Below are 23916 nucleotides of genomic sequence, written 5' to 3'. Positions count from 1 at the left end.
ATTCCCTTGAAAACTAATTTAAGATGTTTTCTGATTAAATATAATAGATGTTTAGTGAAAAGAATCTTAAAAGAAAACAAAAATACCTAATTTTTACATTCCACATATCAGTAAAATTTTCATAAATAATGCTAACTGAGATTTTTTTTGCCCTTTGAAATTATGTCTATGATTTAAACCATGTTGAATCTAATGATTATTAGGAATTTTACCACCACAGATTGTACATTGACCTACAGGAAAGATAAAATGAGTCACAGTTTTAGAACTCAAATAATAAAATAAAATTGATACTAGTGGTCACAAATTGCAAAACTAGACCTTACTTGTGACCTCTCCACTCCTAATCATTGAAGCCAGATGTATTTACTCCTCTGGATTCCAGCTGTTTCTTGTAGCATTTATGCCATTGTATCGAGCTAATATTCTTATTCTGCACCTCTTCTGTTGGTCTTGGGTATCATCTACCCATATCCTGCTATAGAAACTGAGGATTTATCTCCCTCCCATGAGATGTGCACATAGAGAACACACAATTCCCATATTCTGCCAACTTCCCTACAAAACACACATGTCAACATTTCCATGGTAATGGCCCTTTGGTGTTAAACCTAGGTGATTATGGAAACTGCATTCTAGTTAAGTCAGGCAATAAGCTGTGGCCACATTTTCTTTTGTTTTTTCAAATGACAGTAACAACAGCTGTACTATTTTTACATTTTATGGATGTCACTAATTGTTCTACACATCTTCCACCAAAGAGGCATACATGTCTATTTTTAGCACCAGTATCCTTCTGCAAATCCTTGTCCATCCACAGCAAGCCTGATGGGAGCTGTTGTTTTGGGATTTCCCTGCACCATCATGTTTGTGGCCTCTTCATTCCCTCTGGACTGGCCACCTGGCTTCATGAGGATGTACATTTCCTTTCTTAGTCAGTTTCCTGTTTTTTTGGTGAGACATATGCTCTTGTAACTCCCTAAGGACACAAGTGTGGATGATAACTTTTGTAGACTTATACGATTCCTGTTGTACCATAATCATTTGAATGCACATATTAAACTATTGTAGAATCATAATTTGAAGTTCCATATTACTTCTATGAAGTTTCATATTGTTTCCTTCAGATTCTATCTCTATTTATATTGGTCTCTGCATTTCATATTAGATGTTTCCCCAGAGCCCTGGTTGATCTTCATTCATATTTTAAAAAAGTGTGCAAAAGCTGATTGGCAGCTCTGCACATGTGCTTGAATCTGGTAATTGGACCTTATGAAAGTAACTAATACAGATCTTGACCTGTAATTAGTGATCTGCAAATATCACAGCTTCAGATCTTTCCTCACAGGGAGGATGAAACGCCATCAAGGAATCACTTTGGGAATTCATTTCTGTAGGAGAATGTCCAAATACCGTTTCTTTAGAACATGTTTGTGTGTTGGTGTTTACTTTATCTATCCCTTTTATTCTAAACAAGTGTTTGATTGCTTTTTTCCACCCTCTGTGTGCTTGAACGCTTACCCGAAAAGAAGGAAAGAAAACTTAAGATCTGCAAGTGGCGTGGGGAGTTTTAAGCATCCTGCTGCTTGTTGAGCACCACACCCAGCCGGACTGAACTTGAAACTCCCCCAAATCCAGCAACAAATCCGATGACTCAGACGCAGGAAATGAAAGGCTGCGCCACACAGTGTGCGGGGTCGTGAGACAAATGTCCAATTTCGTTCCTGCTCACAGCAGCTCATACCTTGTCTGGACTGTCATGTGCCTGCTCCTGCCTTGAGTCTTCTGAGGCTTGTAGTTTCTGACTACAAAAGATGTTAGAGGACAGGACGGGAGCTCACAGTCGGTTGCTTCTGAATGGAGAAAGAAGTCCATTTACTAGCTGGGTGACTGCACATGTTCTAGTCATTCCAGTTCTGTGCTGGGGTCAGATACATAAAGAGGCAACAAAGACCTTTGATCATTGCTTACAACATATCCTATCAACCTTGTAGTTGGTGATAAGTTCTTTCCATTCTGAGAATGCATGACCTATTCCTGTTCATAGTAGCATGAAATATGTATTGTCTTTTGTTGCTTTGCTTTGTGGTTTGATATTGGAATTTGAATCCAAATTCAAATATTCCTAGTTCTTAGAATTTTAATAAAGTACAAGTCTCTGTACTCTACTGTCTGCATCTGGAAAAATGCAGTCCTAGTACAGGCCTGAGAGGGAGAGGCATGGTAATGATCAGATAAGATAATCAGAGTAGGCCATTAGCAGAGTCTGGCTCTGTATCTGCACAAGAGATGATGGAAACACTTCCTCTGGTCCTCTAGCTGGAAGGCATTTTAAACCAGAAAACACCCAAGAGCTAAGTTCAGTCATTAATTACAGTAACTGGAAAAGCTTGCATCCCTTGGAGTAGAACATGGCCTGCTTCCTCAAAGCTTTTAGGCTGATGTTTCAATTGTGAGCCATTCAAATCCTTTTAAAGAGTAGGAATATCAATCACCAAGTAAATTTCTATTTATTTCTTTAGAAACGTCTCTGAATTCTGAAAAGCATTCACAAGACTTTGTGCAGAAGCAGTCATACTTTACCAGTTGGAACTAAATCTATTAATTGTATTTTGATACCAGTAAAAATACAGTTTTTAAAAGTCAATAAGTAAGAACACACTAATTGGTTGTTATATTAGAATCTCAAAAATAAAAACTGAAAAAAGTTAAGTCAAATGACTAAGAATATAGGAACTTTGAATCCATAATAATTAAGAAAGCTTTATTTTTTTAATTGATTTTTAAGGGCCACAGGAGAATTGGCTCAGTGGTTAAGAACATGTATTACTCTTGCAGAGGACTGGAGTTCGGTTTCCAGCACACACTTTGGGCAGTCACAACTGCCTGTGGCTCCAGCTCCAGGCAAATCTATTGCAAGCACCTGCACTCACATGCACATAATCACACCCAGATATGCATAAGTACATTTAATTAAAAGCAATAAAGAAAAATCATTGCAAAGTACTTTCCAAGGTATTTGGAGTAGATGAATGGTTATACACTTGAAATCATCTAAGGCTAACATTTAAGTTAGTATGTTAAAAGTGTCCAAGGCATGATTAAGAAAACTGCATATCAGTAAACTCTGTGACTATAAAGAAAGCATAGTGGCACATTTACTTCCCATGTAGAGCAGGGTCTCCACTTGCCAAGTGCAGAGAAACCTCTCATCTGTGACCCATGGGAGGAGGACTTTTACAAATCTTTCATTTTCTTGACATGACCCTAAGGCCAAAAATATGCTTGGCATGGCTTAGTGGTCTATATTCCTGGGGTAGGTTTCTGTAGTGTTGACTGTGCTTTCTTTAGAAGGGCACAATTCAGGGCTCAGATGGTCATCTCCTGGGGGATAGTCAGTGAAGTGAGCAGCACAGCTACAAGTCAACCTATTTTTCTAACAGGTGTTCAATGGCATTAGAAGTAATTCACCCCAACTAGAGAAACTGTGCAGCCGTGTGAACGTAACCAATGAGTTCAAATCCACTGGAAACACAATGAAGGTCATATTTTTCACCGATGGATCCCGGCCGTATGGAGGCTTCACTGCTTCCTACACCTCCAGTGAAGATGCAGGTGATGTAGGATGCTGCGAATGTATCTCCTCTTGGTCAGACTCACTCACTGCCCCAAACAGCCAAGTCTTCTGTTTTCTCTGCAGTGATCAAAAGTATACCTGGGATCTTCAACACAAGAGCAATATATATGAACAAACAGAATATCTTCTTGGGAGGATGGGGGATCAACCATTGTGGTTTCAGAAAAAATGTTGTATTTTGATTTTTTTATAACAAAATTTTATTAGATTACTTTCTAGCATGATTCCTTGTAATACTAGGATTGAATCTGAACCCACAGTCTCTGACACATTATTTTATATTCAAGAAAACACTTACTTCCTAGGTAGCTTAGGACCACAGAGTAATTAATTTCTCAGACAACTGAATACATGTTATTGTTTTTTATTCATTTACTTATATGGGTATGTTCAGTGAAAATAATAACCCAGTTACATTTAATATAGATTATCCCAAAATTAAGCAACATGTGGCCTGGATTATAAATATCATTTTACTTTTAGGTCTGCTACCATTATCCAAGGGTTTTGTATTTTAGGAAGAATGGAACTAAATACATCTTTAAAAATTATTTAATTTTCCCAGCGGTGGTGGTGCATGCCTTTAATCCCAGCACTCAGGAGGCAGAGCCAGGCGGATCTCTGTGAGTTTGAGGCCAGCCTGGTCTGCAGAGTGAGATCCAGGACAGGCACCAAAACTACACGGAGAAACCCTGTCTTGAAAAACAAAAACAAAAATTGTTTGATTTGTTTGATTGGTTTAAGATACATTCATTACCATATAAAAAAAGAGTAGGTTTGTTGGCACTCTAGTGTTATATTCTATTTAATTCAAATAAATTATTGGATCAAATAGAAAATTGTTTATCAAAAGCCACTAGGACCTTCCAGTGATTTGTTTATTTCTCTAAATTAAATATTGAATGAATAAAATATCTAAACTTGGAGGTGTTGATACATGGCCAAGCCACAGCCATCTTCTCCATTCCAGAAGGGAAATAAAGGAACTTTGTTGAACCCATAGGCATTCATGAACCCATAGGCATTCATGAACCCACAGGCATTCATGAACCCATAGACACTCATGAACCCATAGGCATTCATGAACCTATAGGCATTCCTTCTATAGTTTGCATATCCTTTGTCTACAAACCTGACTACATCTAGAAGAGCAAATTGATGTTTATTATTTTACTCATTGTGTCTTGATTGTTGGACTCGTCTGTTACAACATGGATCTCATTACTCTCTCTGTGCCTTTTGTTGCCTTAGTGTGTGGTGGACCTCTTTCAAGTGTCTCTGGTGGAAACTTTACTTCTCCTGGCTATAATGGAATCCGTGATTATGCAAGAAACCTAGACTGTGAATGGACTGTCAGTAATCCAAATCGGGAAAATTCATCCATTAATATCCATTTTATAGCATTTTCCCTTGAAAGTCATCAAGACTGTGTGTTTGATGTCCTTGAGTTTCGAGTGGGTGAGTTCCATCAAAGAATGTGCTCTCTAATTTATCTGCTTATTCTTCTCAGTCCTGGAGACAACAGCAGTAGTTCAAATGGCTTCTATCTCAGGGCACAAGTTACAAAGAAGCTTTGTCAACACAAAGCTGAAATCCCATGTTCCCAGATAGCAAATGTGACCTAAGAACCGTGAGGGAAGTGGGTCCTTAGCAAGGAGAGTTTCTCTCTCAGGTTTCCTGTATGGGAGGCTCACCCAAGTCAGGTTCCAGCCAATCTCTGTCCTATCAGTGTGCACCACTGGCCTCAGAAACTAAGCTTAGTGTGACCTGACACTCATTAGTTCCCTGAACTTGCAGGACTCACAAGGAGGTTGTTCAATTCTTTTGTCTTTTAAGTCTCTAGAAGTTTAAAAACCTTCCACACTGTACCAATGTGGAGCAGCACATGGGAGCTATTTGGGAAATTATCCTGAAAGTCATCGTTCATTTTTTTCATGATAGAAAAGGATCAAGGCATATCTAATGAACCATACTTCTCAAGACTTTTTTTTTTAAACTTTGTGTTCATGGAAGGATTCCAGTTCCTTCTTAGAGTTCAGGCATGGATGATCTAACGAGGTTGTTTCCCTTGGTACACTGACGCTTGCTTCCCAGTGAGAAAATAAGTAGACCGGGGAAAAAATAATATTAGAGGTGCTCTATTGCTCTATACTGTCAAATGTTGGTTGTGTTCTTCTTCTTCTTTTTTTTTTTTTTTTTTGGTTTTTCGAGACAGGGTTTCTCTGTGTAGCTTTGCGCCTTCCCTGGAACTCACCTGATAGCCCAGGTTGGCCTCAAACTCACAGAGATCCGCCTGGCTCTGCCTCCCGAGTGCTGGGATTAAAGGTGTGCGCCACCACCACCCGGCGCAAGGTTGTGTTCTTAATCCCCAGTGTTAAAGAAAAGGAAGCTGACAACTTTAATAATCAGTGGTATCTACCTTATATTATAGTATAGAGTATAATATAATATAAGGTATATATTACATAATACATTATATTACATATTATGTTATTATTGTCATGTGTTAACACCCTTTATTTTAGGGGAGGAAGTTCTTCTGCAAAGGTCTCTCATAAACCTTTGGGTGGTAGAGAAATAGGGGAAATTACAGAGATGAGTAACAATCTTAATATGGCTACACAAATGATATTAAACAGCAAGTAAGAATCAGTTGTGTCTGTGCAGAAAATAATGTTATCATATGGAGTGGTTATAATAGTGTAGTGTTGTTTTCAGGCTGTGTAGTAATTTGACACATATAAAGTAAAATTTAAGAAAGCTAATGGGTTAATGAATGTGTTCCATCTCTATACTTTTAAAGATAATTTCTATCCAGTCTTAAATAAAATAATGTAGTGCTGAGACACATCATAGCTGCCCTGCACCAAGGCCAAAATTGAGAAGACCTGCCCAGTCACTGATGGCCTCCTTTGAGAACACGGAACACAGAGTTTTTAATGAGGGTTTTGATATAAACTTGGGTTGCAGACCAGGGATTTTTGCAAGAGAGAATCATCCCAGCTCTCTGAGGCACATGAGTATAAACATGGAAGAGGCTGTTGAGAATGCTTTCCATGAAATGCTGATAAACACTTACTACCTCTATGTGTTGCCAAGCCATTCATAGAATAAAGCAGAACAGCTCTATATTCAATTTCAGTCAGTGAAATTCAATCTTCTCTTTATTCCCCCTGATTTACAGACAGTAGAAATACTCTATTTCATTGATTTATAAGGTCAGCAGTGTTCATCTGACAGAATACATAGGGAGCAGATAAATGTGCACTTTCCAGGTACTCTGTGAATGTTAATCAAATTTCTGTGAAAAGGAATCTTCATGAAACTTGTTCAACTCAACCCTGACAGTTCTTGGCCTGAGTGCTGAATATTCTGTTCATTTTAGAAGATCAAATGCAGTGAAGAGTCTTGAGAAGTTTTGGCAATCATTGTCTCTATCCTAAGAGTGTATTTGTTATCACTATTGACATTTCTTCCTCCCTTACAAAGCACACAGCTAAAAGGGGTATTAAGTTGATTGCATTTCTACTTAGATGTGTGAAAGTGATTTTGAAGACATAAATTGGAATAAATTGGCACCAATAGTAAAGGCAGTCTCACACTCAGTGTGTCAGAGAACTCTTTTGTGTGTAACTGACAAAGATAATAGAGGATTTCTTTTGAAATGTCTGCTACTGTACCAGGATTGAAATGAATCAAGGAGCACTCTTTGTTGTTTTTATTCATTAATTGTTATTCCTATGAATTAAAGATGTTTGTCCAAAACCCTGCAAATAATGTCACGTGGCATACTATTTTGATCAGGTGATGCTGATGGGCCCCTGATAGAGAAGTTCTGCAGCTTGTCAGCACCAGCAGTACCCTTGGTTATCCCCTACCCCCAGGTGTGGATACACTTTGTCACCAACGAGCGTGTAGAACATACTGGATTCAATGTAGAGTACTCCTTTACAGGTAAGCCTAAAAGATTTATATTTTATTATATAATAGTTTCATTGATAATTTCAGTGAAATTTTTCAGGTTAAAATTTTAACTAGTTGTTACTGATGCCAAGAAGAGTTTTATGGTTTTTATATATTACTTTTATTCCAGAGACCTTACTATAGTCTTATGGCTTTAATACTTTGATTGTCTTTGTTCCTCTGTGTAGACAACTGTGTCTTCTTCAAACTATCGTCTTTTTGTTTTGTTTCTGTGGTTTGGTTTGGCCCCCTAGCTTGGTCCCCAATTTACATCAAGATGTTTTCTATTGTGAACCATTCTTACATTTCAGGATAAATCCTACTTGGTCACAGTTTATATTTTATTCAGATTACTGCATATTTCTAATAATGTTAGACCTGCATGTGTGACATTCAGAGGTTATAATGTAGAAATTTAATCCAAGGTGGGCAACAAAACTGCTTGCCCTGGTTCCAGGTTTTTTTTTTTTTTTTCTGCTTCCTTTCACTAACATGGCAATCCTTTTACATTTGTGGCAGTGTTTCCCTTTGTGAAAGTCTAAACTCATATTTTCTTTTCCTGCCTTGTCTCCAAAACCTTTATTCCCACCGTAAGTCCATGTCTCCACAATGACCCTCTCAGTCTGCCACACTTTCTGTTTGGCCCTGCGCCTCTGTGTTTGAGTCTACTTTTTGCTGACAGATTTTATAATCCCACTTTTCCTTCTGTTGAGTTTGACTGTGAATCAACATATGTTCTGCTATAGTTTTATATACTATTCTTTGTGTTATAACCAAATATAGATGATTTTTTCTTTGGGCTGCCAGCTCAAAAAAAAAAAAAAAAAAAAAAAAAAAGGACACAAAGACTTACTATTAAATACACTGCTCGTTTACCTTTACTCTGTACTGCTCATACCGCTCCCTCAACATCTGGCTGGTGACTTCCCCTTTCTTCTTCCCAGAGCTCTCTGTCCTCAGAAGTCACACCTAACCTCTTTCTGCCTAGCTAATGGGCATTCAGCTCTTCATTAAAGTAATCAGAAGGTGCCTTGGCAAAAACACATCTTCACAGTGTACAAAAAAGATTATTCCACAACAACCAAATGTGTGGTTAAAGGAGGGAATAAGCCCAAACATAATCTACTTGTGAAAACATTTCATCCATTGGTTATTTTTTATCCCATTGAAAGGAGAATCAGACAAAGAAGCAGATCATAGGATGTTATAGACCTGTATCGTCTTTTCAACCTGCTCCAATAATCTGTTCTTTGAAACCTAAGTACTTGTGATGATGTAATAGTTGATTATAGGGCAAATCATTTCTTCAGGTTTACCTATATATCCATGGTCTGGTGTTCTCAGGAAAGGTAATGTCTTTCCATTTGTCTATAGTACATTGTTAGCTATATCCTATGGCTAGCTACTCTCCATTTACTGTGAACCTCCTATTTTCTGCTCAGTTGAAGCTGTCTGTACTATGGAATTCTGTTTGGTGCACACTATTTGGGATTCAATTCATTCATTTCTATTCTTTCACCTTAACTTTGATCTTGTTCAAGTTTTTATTTCTTGATTGATTGATTGATTGATTGATTGATTGGCTGATTATATTTTTTACCAGAAAGTATAATGGCTGTCATTAAGTATTGTTTCAGCTCTGTGGGTATTTTCTTTTCTTTTATTTAGAGGTTTACAAATCTAATTTCAGATTGTGGTGGAATACAGACCGGTGAGAGTGGAGTGATCTCAAGTCCTAACTATCCAAATGTTTATGGTAGATGGACCCACTGTTCATGGCTGTTGGAAGCCCCAGAAGGGCACATCATCACTGTGAGTTCTTACAGCTGGGTTACTGGATCATGAAAATGGTGTGTGTGTGTGTGTCCATGTTGTGTGTGTGTGTGTGTGTGTGTGTGTGTGTGTGTGTGTGTGTGTGTGTGTAAATAAGTGATTACTGTAGGTTTTGCTTTTTTAATCAGATAAAATTTTCTGTAAAATTCTTTGTTTAGAGTACAGATATTGTTATCTACCAGTCTACGATTAGTGAAGACCATTATCTTTTCTCAAATTAGGAGAAGGTGTATGTAGAAGCTAACTGAGCCTCCAGAAAAGAGGTGAATTCAGTATTGACATGAGCTGTCATTCTAGCCTAACAGGTTGCTGGGGTACTCCAAAATGACTCTACTTCACTGAAAAAATACACTCTTTCTAAATTCACAAGAGCACTTTTAACAAGGGAAACAGAGTGGAGAGGAGAGAATAACTGAAGAATCAGAAATACAAAGCTATGTGAATTATGACAAAATGAAAATATCCATAGGAACCTTGTCTACCTGCTGGTGGATGAACTCCTTTACAGCTCAGGATGGCTCATGGTGTCTTTTCTCTTCTGTAGCTCACATTTACTGACTTTCATCTTGAGATGCATCCAACTTGCACTTCAGACTCGGTTACTGTCAGGAATGGTGGCTACCCTGAATCACCCATCATAGGACGGTACTGCGGGTGGTCAGTCCCTGGACCAGTACAGTCTGGTTCTAACAAGCTTGTGGTGACTTTTAGCACAGACCATCAAGGACAAAGTCGTGGATTTTATGCTACATGGGACACAAGCACTATAGGTAAAACAAACAAACGAAACAACTATTCTATACTTACCATTCATTTTTTCAGTGACACATTTTTCTTACCTAATTTAAAGTATAGTCATTCCTTACTACTGTATAGGGGGTGAGGTTCTACTATCTGAATTCTAATCAATATAATGAATTTATTTTTATTTTTTTTATAAGAACTATTCTTTTTTTTTTTTTTTTTTTTTTTTTTTTTTTTTTTTTTTTAATTTTTATTTGAGGGTGGGCTGCTATGGACACTGAATCAAAAGGTAATGGAATTGATTTTTAAAAGTAGCATTGTACCTCCTATAAAATATAAATCTTGTGAAAATTCTCAGAAAATATAAATATTTGTGTTAGACAGTCAGGATTTTAGTAAATCCTAACTATCACAGAACAGTTCTTTGTAGCAGAGTTTGTTAACATGAAGGTCTCTATAGAATGATTCCAGCTCCCCATTAAACCATTAGCTTGCTCCTGAAGTCATCAGGGAGTTACAGATGAACTAACTACTGGCTCAGAAGCTGAAGGTTCAGGCAATGTCCTTTTATTTAACTTCACTCTGTTCTGAATTCATACTTTTCTTTGTTTATCATAGGTATGTGTTTTAAAGTCATGAAAATAATTCTAGATTTTCTTTCTTCATATTCCTATGATTTATTCAGAACAATCAATCAATTTCAATATGAATGAGCCAGGTTACTTGTGGGAGGACTTTCCCCAGTTCCAACCATTTTCTCTAGTTCACTGCAGTAGACTAAAATTACAAGGGATAATACAGCTGTATTCACATCTATTAGTGAGTGTGGCCTGGCTATCTACCTACTACACAGTCTCAAGGAAAGTAGAAAAGATGACTTCTTTGGAGACAGAATGGGAGTCTATCTCCTACAGTCTGCAAGACCCAGATCAAGTGACCTGAACTGGATTGTGGGGTGAACCAAAGCAGTTACAGGTCTCCATTTAAAGCCCTTTGCATCTATGGGCTCCTGCTTAGGCCCTGCCCCAAAGATGAGTCAGACACAAGAAAAGATGAGTTATGATTTCACATTTAGAAATATTCTCTAGCCATCTTTGGTTTCTAAATTTGATATTTTATCTTGAAGATTGATTTTTTTTTAATGGTAAATTTCCAGGTTGTGGTGGAACTTTTCATTCAGATAATGGTACCATCAAATCTCCCCATTGGCCTCAGACCTTCCCCCAGAACAGCAGGTGCTCCTGGACAGCCATCACGCATGACAGTAAACACTGGGAGATTAGCTTTGACAGCAATTTCCGAATCCCCAGCAGTGACAGCCAGTGTCTGAACAGCTTTGTGAAGGTTGGTGCATTTGTTTTGTTTAACTGTTTTTGTGAATGTAAGCATTTTGGCTATAGAAAACTCAGCGTTTCTCAAGGTGAAAATAGTGCTTTTTTATTGCTTGAATTGTTTAGATGTGAAAGCAAGAAACCTCAATTGTTAGAAGATAAGATTTGAACCACCAAGTACATCTCTTTTATGTCTTCCAACTTCTGGTCTGGGCAGAGTGACTAAATTAAGATTTTTCTCTGATCTTAAATTGTCATGAGCATTGATGGGTGGTTTTTCCTTTCCTCTTTCATTTTTGCCTCCCTCATTCCTTCCTTCCTTTCTTCTCTCCCTCTCTCCTCCTATTTTTGTCTTTCTTTCCTAAAAGAAAGGACAGTATAAACAGCTTAAGGTCTCATCACAAGGAAAATTTAATACCAGCTATAAAAATTACAGGAGACTGAAGTAGCCAATGACAACCTCTGTTCTAGACATTAAGAGTCCATAAGGTGAAACAACCATGAGAGACCTGAATAAAAAGATTGTGAATGGGAAGTTAGAGAGGCAGCTTTCCTCTAAAGCAGCTTTGCTGCTCACATGGCATTGCTTTTCACTTCCCATTGACATGACGACCATAACTGAATTATAAATTCACTTTAGCTCTGCTATATTGCATCTTGCATATTGTATCACTGTGAAACTATGCCTTTTAGTGGAAAGACCCATTGACCTAAGTCCCATTAGCCAGAAATATATTCATTTCTTTCATACTTACCACCCACATGTATTTTATGATTTAATTTATATTTTGGCTTCAAATTACTTAACTATAAAATGAAGGGAATGATTCCCAGTTCGGTAGGGTTGTATTAAACATTAGAATATGACATAATAGCATAACAACTACCTAGTACTTGGGGATATAAAAATAACCCAAGGAATGGAAATGCCTTTTTTGAAACCAGTGTTATTATTTCATATCATCTCTCAAAATGTTTTGTTTCACATTGATCTGTTTGTATTATTTAAATGAAAATCTAATACTTACAAAATATGTACATAATAAAATGGAATTAATATGTACTTCTCTTAATTGCTTTTTCCTATGAAATAAGAGAGATTTATTTTCATAAGATGAAGTCCTATAAATTATTCAATGGGAAAAAGTTAATCTGGGAAACTGAGTGGGATCATTCTTCCTCTGGAAAGAATGGAAGTCCCTCTGAAAGTGTCATACAAGCCCAGTGCCAGAAGAAAATGGTATCAATGATATCAAAAATAAGTCAGGAAAGAAACACTCTATTTCACTGAGTGTGAGACTTTCCATTGACAAAACTGCAATAACTGTGTTAGGAAACTTTTGTTTCTGCCAAAGGATGCTTCTGTATAGATGGAAATAATGAGTAAAGGGACCCAGTAACAACAAACTACCTGGAGTAGGAAGGTCCATGGTGTCTGTAAGTCAAAGACTCTTTTCTTTGCCATAGAGACAATAATGAAGGTGGACAGAATGGTCAAAAATGCAAAAGATCTCCTTTTGTTCTCAAAATTAGAGATGTTTCTCCTCCCCAAGACCCTAAGGTACTAATAGGGAAATCCTACTCCACCCTTTCCTTTGGTGAAAAAATACACAGAAGCCAAATCAGGTGAAGGACTCTCTATACCCTTGGGAAACACTAACTAAAGCTAGAGTAGGCATGGCTTTACACTCTTGTAATCTTAGCATTCAAGAGGTAGAGGTAGGACAACCAGAGTGTCAAGTTTATTCTTGGCTACATAGGGAGTTTAAGGACAGCATGATCCACATGAGACCCTGTCTCAAAGAAGTAAAAGGAAGACAATACTAGTAACATCCAAAAGTACCATGAAAACCAAGGTGGAGAAAATTATGCTACAGATACTCAGAAAATCAAATCACCATTAGAAATAGAGCCCAAAAATATATGCAAGGCTATATACTGAACATAAACATGGTGATAATCTTCTAAAATAAAAGACTGAAATAAGTACTCAGGGCCTACTAACACAATTAGATAAAATTTTATGTCACAACAAGAAAGAACCCGTCATAAGAGAAACAAAGACTATTACAACTTGAGTGAGGAAAAATAATCAAGTTATGTCAACCCTGGGGTGAAACAGATGATGGGCATATGTGACAAGGATGTCAATGCTGCTGTCATAAAAATTCCTCAGGAACCACTGACAAGTTCGCTTTAAAACATTGTCACAGCAAAATTAATTATAGAAAATCTCAGCAAAGAAATAGCAGTTACAATGAGGAACTAAATGCAAATTATAGAACTAAAAAATACAGAGAAATAATGCACTGTTTAATCTCAATAGTTAAGTGGAAATGACAGAGAGCAGAATCAGTAAATGTGAGGACAGAACAACAGAAGTCACCCCGTAGAACAATAAAGAGAAAATAGACCTAAAAAGAAAAACATGAACAGAGCCTTAGGGACCCATGAACAATAACAAAATGTCCAACACTCATACCAAGGAAAGACAACAATTCAACTGCCAGTAGTTAAAGAAATAATGAAGTACTGAAATAAAAGAATTGTCAACAATAATATGAAGTACTGAAATAAAAGAATTGTCAACAATAAATTTGGCATCTTGAAAACTACTCTTAATGTACAAGGGAGAATTATAAGTTCCCATACAAATGGAAGCTAAAAGAAAACATCCATAAGGTACTTGCCATTAAAGATTGTTTAAGGGAACTTACTCTAACTACATAGAATGGTATGACAGGAACCCCGAGCATGAAGAAGAAGGGATCAGGAAATGAGCAGAAATGTGTGCATCCAGTTAGAATATACCCTTCTATATGTTTATGAATTATGTTTAGTAATTTAAACAAAAGCTTATAATGGTATCTGACAATGGAAAGTTGTAAAGGAACCTAAGTGGAGGTTGTATTTCCACACTCCCCTCAAAATGGCCCAGTGTGAATGTTGGAGTAATCATGTATGTACATTTTAACACCTAGAATGATAAAAATTATAAGAAAGGATATGAAGGCCTATGAAAAATGGGATATCTAGAAAGTCAAGAAAAAATACACAATGGATCCAGGAGTAGTAGAAGAAAAAGGAATCCAAATAAAAAAATGGGGCACAGTGTGTGTGTGTGTGTGTTTTAAATAACTTTGTTACACCAATTAAAACCGAAACAAACTCACTTCAAGTCCAATCATATAGGTAGGTTGAAAGAAAAGGATATAAAATGATAAATCATGGAAACATTAATTTTAAGAAAGGCTGTAATGGCCATATTAACATCTTCTAAAATGGAATCCAAAGCTTTAAAATAGTGCTGTAGAAAAGAGACATCTTACATGAGAATAAACAGCCAGTCTACCAGAAAGACGAAATGAGACTCAATGTTCTTTCTTGAAACAATAGAACCAGAAACACGAGAAGCAAAACTTGGTAGAACTATAAAGATAGCCCTTTGGCTGGGTTAAGATTTCAACCCTCTGCTCTTAGTAGCTCATAGGGCAACCAGCTAGACAATGCACCAGGATGCAAGGGAGCTGGGAAACTGAGAAGCATTAGGATAAAACTGACAGATGTAAAAGAAACCACACATCAGCAATAGCATACACATTTCCAATGTCTTTGTAACATGCCAGGATAGACCACATACTGAGATAAAAATAACGAAACCTTAGTAAATCAAATAACTAAACTGTAGAGAATATTTTCTCTGATGGTGTAGAGTCAAACTACAAAGCAATAGTAGAAAAAGAGCCCGCCTTCCGCACATCAGAATAAGCAGTCAGCTAAAACAAAACAAAAACCAAACAAACAAACAAAAAAACCCAGCCAGAGTGAACGGAGAAAATCAAGTCTTTAATTACTTCCTGAAATGGTATAATCAAGAGGTGAAAAGGGCAAAAGTGTGGGCTCCTCCCATCTCACTTTTTGATAAGCACGTGGAAAGGGTCAAGTGGTCAGCACAGAGGTAGGACTGATTCACAGCTGTGTGAGCCCCAGACAAAAACAGAAAACACTGAGTACTGACTGACTTAGTGGAAGAAAACACCTCAACTTTCTCCCTTCCCCTCACAAGAGGTCTTGGCAAAGTTGCAGTAAAGGCCTCCAGCTGGGGGCTGCTGAAAAACAGGACCCCCACCCCCCACCCCCCCACCCCCCCCACCCCCCGCAAAGATGCCTGGGCTATGAATGCACCTATGTATGAGAGTGTACTTGGCCGTCAGGGCCTGAAACCTTTACAGCAACTCACTTCACAGACTGGAACATGTTGGCTGTGGAAAAGGTGGATGAGGAAGGTGGACATCGGGCTTGGCAGGGAAAACTTTTGTAAATGTCATTGGCCAGGCCTGAAGATTCAGAAAGGTTTTTGACAAAGACAAAACACACTGTATGATAAAACACACTGGCATTAAACACCTTAAAATAACCCATGGGTCAAAGAAGAAGTCTCAAAGGAACTTTAAAAACACACAGAAGGCAATCAAAGAAAATAAGACCAGTCAAGTATATAGATTATGGCAAAACCTTTGTTTAAAAGTAAATTGATAACACTAAAGACTTCATGTACATTTTTAATAAAGTCAAAGCCAATAATCAAGAAAATAATGATAGAAATGGAAATTAATGAACTTGACAATAGGAATTCATTAGGAAAATAAAGAAAATTGATGAATTTATTGCAAAGTTGACAAAAATCCAAAGTGGCAACACAAATCACTTGTATCTGCTAGGGTGGGATTAAAAGAGATCAGAATATTTCTGCAGGCACTAAGAAGGTTTTTAGACTGTACACAGCATCCTTGGCTCTTTTACTCTATCTAGTCACTTCCTTCCAGACCAAAGGAGACTACTTTCATGGCCAAATGCCCATGGAGAAGGCAGGATTATCTAAGGCAGACCAATCAGAGGAAAACCTCACTGTCCAGCTCTACAAAACCCAAATTCAACCTCATTAGAGCAACTAGGATGAAATAAACCACTTAAATACCAGCTTTAAAAATCATTCTCAAAAGAAAATATTCCAGATTTGCATGTGACTTATTTGGTCTTATTTTTTTTTCCCTATAGGATTGAATATAATTATATTTAAACCTAAACCTGTTAAGATGTTGCAGGTGAAAAACTGTTAGCATTAAGTCATGTTTTTGCCCCCAACAGGTCTGGGGAGGAACTTTGGAGACCAATGATACCCTGTTAGCCACAAGCTGTGGGGATGTGGCTCCCGGTCCCATTGTCACATCAGGAAACATATTCACTGCTGTCTTCCAATCTGAGGAGATGCCAGGCCAGGGCTTCTCTGCATCCTTCGTAAGCCGTAAGTGGCACTGGAATCTAAACCCTTGAGGAAGGGCAGGTACCTCCGACAGGCTTGGGGAACAATGGGAGAGCCCCATCAAGAATGGCTCCGTAAGGATCCTGGGAAGGAACATGAGTGAGCCACATGCTTCTGTAGGAACACCCTTCCTTCGAAAGTCAGTGGAATATAGGCATGGCTGTAGGTGCCTATATTCCAAAGAAGGCAAAGACAGGAAGAAATGGAGTTTGAAACCAGTTTGGAGAAAAAAAAAATACAGTGCTCTCAGAGCTGAATTCGAGAGCAGGTCAACTGGGCGTGACACAAAAGGTTCCACTACACTGATTGCTGAGCACGAATTAGGTTAGTGGCAACTATAGCGGTTTTCAAGCTTGAGATGCTGTGGCCTGTGCATCTGGCTGAATGAAATCAAGTGGCCACGATTTGCAAAGCGTTGTTTAAGGAAAAGCTTGGGGAAAAGCATCGGAGGCAATAATGCAGCAAACAGATATTTCAGATTTGAGTAACAGAACAAGGGTGATGGAAAGGGAGTAATTAATGATGGCCAACTTCTGATGTAGCCTTGGTATTCAGATGACACGTGTGTGTGTGTGTGTGTGTGTGTGTGAGAGAGAGAGAGAGAGAGAAAGAGAGAGAGAGAGAGAGAGAGAGAGAGAGAGAGAGAGAGAGAGAGAGAGAGATATTCAGTGTAAAAGGATGCATAATTTACCAGTCAGAGGGTGACATACATTAGCTAGAGATATATGAAAACAAATGTTGCATTAGTAATGCAAATGTATTAGTCTCTGCAATAGTGTGGTTGAACCTAGGGCTTTTTATATGCTAGAGAAGCACTACTTTAGTTTGCACGTTTCCAACCCTTTCCTCTCCACTTCTGAAGTTTTGACACATGTCTAGCTAAGTTGCCTAAGCTAGCCCTGAAGCTCCAGTGCAGCCCAGGCTTGCCTTGGGCTTATACTCCTTCCTCTGCTTCCAGAGTAGATGGGAGTACTGGTGTGTACTACCACAACCACCTTCTGTATCTGTATTTCCTGCACCCGAGATTCATGCAAAAATCTGATAAATTTCATGACTAGTAACTAAACTAGCTTTTAAAAGCAACTATCGCCGGGCAGTGGTGGCGCACGCCTTTAATCCCAGCACTCGGGAGGCAGAGCCAGGCGGATCTCTGTGAGTTCGAGGCCAGCTAGCTACAAGTGAGCTCAGGAAAGGCGCAAAGCTACGCAGAGAAACCCTGTCTCGAAAAAACCAAAAAAAAAACAAAAAAAAAAAAAAAAGCAACTATCATTGTTATTGTGATTAGATTTAAAAAATAAGAAACAGTTTTCTAATAGGACATTTAGAAAACACTTTATAAACTCTTTAGGTGACTACTATAATACTTTTCAAATAAAATATAAAGTAATTTTCAGAGATAAATCACACTGTATGTGCATGCTTGTGCATGTGTGTGTAGGTGTATATGTGTATAAGTGAGTGCATATGGAAGCCTTGGGTATTCCTCAGGTGCTGTCCACCTTCTTTGTTTTCTTTTGCTTTGTTGATGGAGAATCTTGAATTGACCTGTAACTCACTACATAGGCTGGACTGGCTGGTCAGCCAAGCCCCAGGGGTCTTCCTCACTCTTTCTCCCCACAACTGGAATTCCCAGGGTGCTCCACGAAGCCTGGCTTTGTTTTCCCCTGGAAAACAAAGAGCTCAGGTTCTCTCCTGCTTGCAAGGCAGTCACTGTCCAGGCTGAGTCATGGCCCCAGGCCTCCAATTCACTTTCATATGTTTCGTTTCTTTACATGAATGATATTTAATCTTTGATAATTAATCTTAAAAATATTTTGAGGCTTAAAAATAAGTGTATTGTATGGCAAAGTATCTACTATGTAGCATCTAAAATTCCTCATGATATTCTAATAAGTTTTTATTTTGCACGCATGTTGACTTTTAAACCAAAGAGTCATTCTCTTGGTCCTCTCCTTCCATTTGGAGTGCCTCAAGATATTTTCTGTAGAGACTTTGTGAAAGGGGGTCTTACATCTTTCTCTTTATGAAATGGTTGCTACAGGTGATAACAAATGTCTTGATGATGGTTTTTTATTCTTGTGTAGGATGTGGACGTAGGTTCAATGGCTCCAGAGGTGACATCATCTCTCCAAACTTCCCAAAGCAGTATGACAACAACATGAACTGCACCTACTTCATAGACGTTGAACCTCAGTCTCTGGTCATCCTGACCTTTGTGTCTTTCCATTTGGAAGGTATGTTTATCCCTTCCCAACAATTAATTAATTTTAACTGACAAATGATAAAGGGCTTTGATAAAGGTTTTGATATAAGGATGGCTGGCAGCATGGCTATGTCAGGCGAGTTAAAAAAATCTACTAACATACAAATTTTTGATTGTGAGAACATCTAGAGTCTATTCTTTTAGCAATGCTCAAGTAGATAATGCATCATTATTAATTATAATTCCCATGTTGTACAGAAGATTTTCTGAATTTATTCCTTTTGCAAAAATAATATTAAGTATTGTGATCTTTGATAGATGTCTCCTCATCCTTGCATATTGTTCTAGTCTCCAAGCTTAGCTGTTTTAGATTTCACAGAGAAATGAGATTGTGTGCAATTCATTTTTCCTGTATATTGTTTTTTCATTTAGCATAATGCCTTGAAATTTATTCATATTGCCACAAAACTACATTATTTCCTTCTTCACAAAGACAGAATAGTATCCCATTGTGCTTATTCATCTGTCTGTCTCTGTGTGTCATTCTCTTTATTCACCAGGCAAAGGACTCTTGAGTTGATTTCATGTCTTGGCTACTATGAATAATTCTGCAACAAACATGGAAGAATAGATTGGTCTTCATGACACCGACTTCATTTCCTCTGGGTGTACGCCCAGGAGTGGAGTTGCTGAAAAGTATAGGTCTATTTTTAACTTTTTGAGGGCCTCTTTTTCATAATGGCTACACCAGCTTAAATACCCACATATTCACCATTACTCATCTCTTGTTTTGTGATAACAGCCAAAGATTCAATTTATTTCAAGCAAACAAAAAATAATTAAGCTATTAATGAGAGAGATGTAGGCAGAGTGGTCTAAAACCGCTACTTGAAGACAATAAAAAACATGTTCTAAACTATAATGTAAATACAAATAAAATTTCAATTAAAAAAAATCCCTTTTATCTCCGTACTGAGGACTGAACTTTGGGCAGGTACAGCAAGCTCCTTACAGCTAAGCTATAACCACACCCATTACTCTTTATTGTAAAACAGGGTCCCATTAAGCTGCCAAGCTGGTCTTGAACTCTTTATGTAGACCAAGCAAGGCTATAACTCCTGCCTCAGTTTGCAGAGAAGCTGAGGACATAGGCCTGGCTTCCTTCTGGTTTTTAAAGAACAAAAGTACCATTTTATATATTGCATCCAGAATGGAAAAAAAAAATGAAACAACAACATTAAATCACAGGCACCACATAAAATTGGTTAAATAAAATGCATCTGAAACTTGTTATATTTAATATAGCATCTTTTTTTCCCCAAGCACAGAGGATTAAACTGAGCGATATACACCAAGTTTGGCAATTGATCTGCCACTGAGTTAAGTCTTCAGGCCTACTTTTACTTTTTGTTTTGAGATAGAGACTGGCTAAACTACTCAAGTTGGCCGTGAACTTACTCTATAGACTTGTAATATGCCTCAGACTCCTAAGTAGTTGGGATTACAGGTCTATGTCATTAGGCCAGGCTCATAGCTTTTAATTTATTCATTTACATTTATACTCTACACACATGCATTATAACATACACACCTACCATCACACATCCATTGGAAACTATCCAGTGAGAGGAACAATTCTGTGAGTCAGAATGGGCACTCAATCAATACTGAATGAGTGATTAGATGGGTAAGATTAGGATCTACTCTGCTTTCATGAAATAGCACCATGGGATATCCTTTCATCTATGTTCTGTAATCTTCACCTCCCAAGTCCTGATTCCTCAGCGGGGAGGTTCCTAAGCACATGCACTTCTTCTCTGCTCACTTCCCACCTCTATGGAGAGGACTGTTGGTGGATAAACAGGAAGGTTGTTGGTTTGAGCCAGGCTGTGGCTGATTAAATACACTAGATGTTTAATGAGGACACGACAAGAAATTCCTTCAACTGGATGGGTGTTTTCATCTACTCTTGGTCATAATTATCTTTTTTCACAAATCATCTATTTATAAACTACAATTAATTTGCAATTCTGTCAAGATACTTCTGCATCTTCAAATCTGTAAGGATACATGCACAGCAGGCATGTTGAGCTAATATGGGACCAAGAACCAAATCCAGCATTGGTAATGTTTCCCTGCATTGTGTGACTTTACAATTTTTTACATTTTTGGTAGCTAAAGATATTTCTATAGTCCATGTGGTTGACCAAGTAAAACAAACCAAACATGAAAGATTGCATTCCATGATTCTACTTGTGTGAAAAGTCCAGAATAAAGAAATCACACACAGAGAACAGGGTCTCATGGGGCTAGGACTGCAGTACAAAGAGCAGAAGAGATAGGGATTGGTTGCCAGTTCTCTCTGTAGGGTGGTCGGAATGTAGAATTGGGAAGACTAGCACATCCTAAAGTGCTGTGGGAGTGTCAACTGGGAACACCTCGCCAAAGAGCCTTTGGAAAAACCTGGAAAACATTCCTGCATTAGTTCTAATAACTCAAACTATAAAATTGTATTCTAATGAATAAGAAATTGTTCAAATATTTGTGTACAAGGATATACTTTTTACAATGGTGTTGAGAGAATTTATTTATCACAGAAGTTTGATTGAGCGTGGGATGGTAACTTTTACATTAGAACTTAGTGTGTACGTTGGTAAAATATTTTAGAGGATTATCTACTTACATATGATGCTGTTGACACTCACCTATAAACACAAATACACAGCAGCAGCAAAAGTCTCCTTAATGCCTTTGAAAACTGCTGTATGTTGTCTTGCAGGAAGGGAAGGGATCAAGCATACCTTTGCTTTAAATTAGAAAAAAAATGTTGATGTGAATTACAATCACCAAAGCCCTGAAACTGACATTTGCATGAACATTGGAAAGGGCTGTCAGGAAACATGAAGGAGTTTCTCATGTTCTGCTCATGGTCCCTCTTATCTTTACCTTGCTAAGTTTCTCTCAAAGACAGCACTGCTGACATGTGGGCTGCCTGGTTTTGGGGGTTTTGTTTTTGTTAGTTTCTGTTCTGTTTTTGTGGCAAGAGTGCTCAGAGTATGGGAATGGTTCCATGTGTGTTAAAGCCTGTTTAACAGATTCTCTGGCCTCTATCTCATTCTCCAATGTGGCAGCAAAAAAAAAAAAAAAAAAAGTCTTCAGATATCACATCTCCCTTTGGAGGCAAGTTGCCTCTGGTTTATAATCCCTGGGTAAATAAAACGGTTCTGTAGAGAAGGAAATTCTGAGTAACAGCTGAGTTTATTTGTTCTGGGTTCTGTCTACTTTCTCTTTTCTTTCCATGTTTTGTCCCCTGGATAAATATTATTTCATCTGGAACTGAAGTTACATATTAATATAGAGAACCATCTCTTAATTTTGGTTGTGATTTCTGGGTCAGTCACAGAATTGTGGTATTTTGTCTGTTTATAGCATCACTTGTCTACAGCAGTTCTGCTCTGATGTCGGTCATTCTGTGTTCTGTGTAGATCGCTCAGCCATCACTGGAGACTGTGATCACGACGGCTTGCACATCATCAAAGGTCACAACCTCTCTTCCACTCCTCTTGTGACCATATGTGGTTCTGAGTCCTTGCATCCCCTCACCGTGGATGGCCCAGTGTCGCTCAACTTTTATTCTAACGCATACGCCACAGACTTTGGGTTCAAGATTTCCTACAGAGTCACTAGTAAGTAACTATACTGCTATTATTTGGAATTTTTTTCTTCTGTAATTCACATAAGGAGATTTTGTTATGATGCATCGTAAGTCAACAACTTAAAGATTCAGAGACATTACAGCAAAAAAAAAAAAAAAAAAAAGAAAGAAAGAAAGAAAAACAACCGATCAATTAGATACATGAATCAAAAGTAGTTATTTCTCTTTAGAAATAAACCATTGGGGACTGTAGAGATGGCTCTGTGGCTAAAAGCACTTGCTGCTCTTTCAAAGACCTATATTTGGTTCCCAGTGCTCACACAACAGTTCACAATGCCCTCTTTTGGCCTCTGTGGGCACTATCTACATGTGATGCACATACAGACAAGCAGGCACACAATTATATGCATAAATTAAAATATATATATATATTTTTAAAAAATAAACACTTCCCCTGAACTTTAGCTAAATTTACCCTCTGAATATAAAACAGAGAATTGAGATTTACTTTGTAACTGTGTGTTATCCAGCACAGCCACTTCAGTGAAACAAGCCCAGAAAACCGTTCCTGGGTTTGTTGTGTCTTTGCTCGGCCACATGAATGGCTAATGGTAGGAAATAAAGTAGTTTCTCTTCAAATAGAGAAATCTGCCGCGCATCTACAGAGAACGCCAAAACATGTATTTACTCATGAAAAGATTCTCATGGTTTGTTCTCAGGAGCTGACATCTGGCTCCTGACCCTCGGCAAGTAGAGAGAATGATTCTGTGATGCTTCCTATGTCTGATTGCATCAATAAAATAGAGCTCATACTCTCTCCTGGTCTTGGGTGAAGAGGATTTGTTTTGTTCTTAACTACTACTTTGGAGAATTAAGCCCCTGATGTGGATTCTTCCACTTATTGCCCCTTATTTTCTTACAGTCTAGTGAGCATGGCTCAACCACTCTTCAGTGTCACTTACTTAGAGAATGTGGCTGCTTCTGGCTTCAGATCTCGGTAGTGTGCGGAGAAGTTGTTCAGCCACTGATAAGCTTTCAGAGATCGTCTAATTGGCATTGAGTGAAATAAAGCAGTTGCTACCCAGATGACCTTTAATTTATGACTGCTGTATCCAGAGGTCTGAATGTATGAAGATTTTTGGCACAGAGAAGAATTTGCCCTGCAAATGGTCAGAGTTGAGGCAAAACCAAATAAACAAAAGCCTTAAATAACAGCCGCAAATTGGA

At 38.0% G+C, this 23916-nt stretch overlaps 1 protein-coding gene across 1 annotated transcript in view; it reads left to right on the top strand.

Moving 5' to 3' along the window:
• Cubn (cubilin) overlaps positions 1–23916 on the top strand; it is a 225265-nt gene that overhangs the window by 163683 nt on the left and 37666 nt on the right. The window contains 9 exon segments of the mRNA XM_028870517.2: positions 3444–3615; positions 4889–5095; positions 7442–7591; positions 9291–9412; positions 9978–10203; positions 11334–11521; positions 16657–16813; positions 18916–19065; positions 22520–22720. Coding sequence (XP_028726350.1) covers positions 3444–3615; positions 4889–5095; positions 7442–7591; positions 9291–9412; positions 9978–10203; positions 11334–11521; positions 16657–16813; positions 18916–19065; positions 22520–22720 — 1573 coding nt within the window.

Source organism: Peromyscus leucopus, chromosome 5 (genome assembly GCF_004664715.2).
Source record: "Peromyscus leucopus breed LL Stock chromosome 5, UCI_PerLeu_2.1, whole genome shotgun sequence".
Taxonomy (NCBI): domain Eukaryota; kingdom Metazoa; phylum Chordata; class Mammalia; order Rodentia; family Cricetidae; genus Peromyscus; species Peromyscus leucopus.
This window is presented reverse-complemented; position numbering and strand designations above follow the sequence as displayed.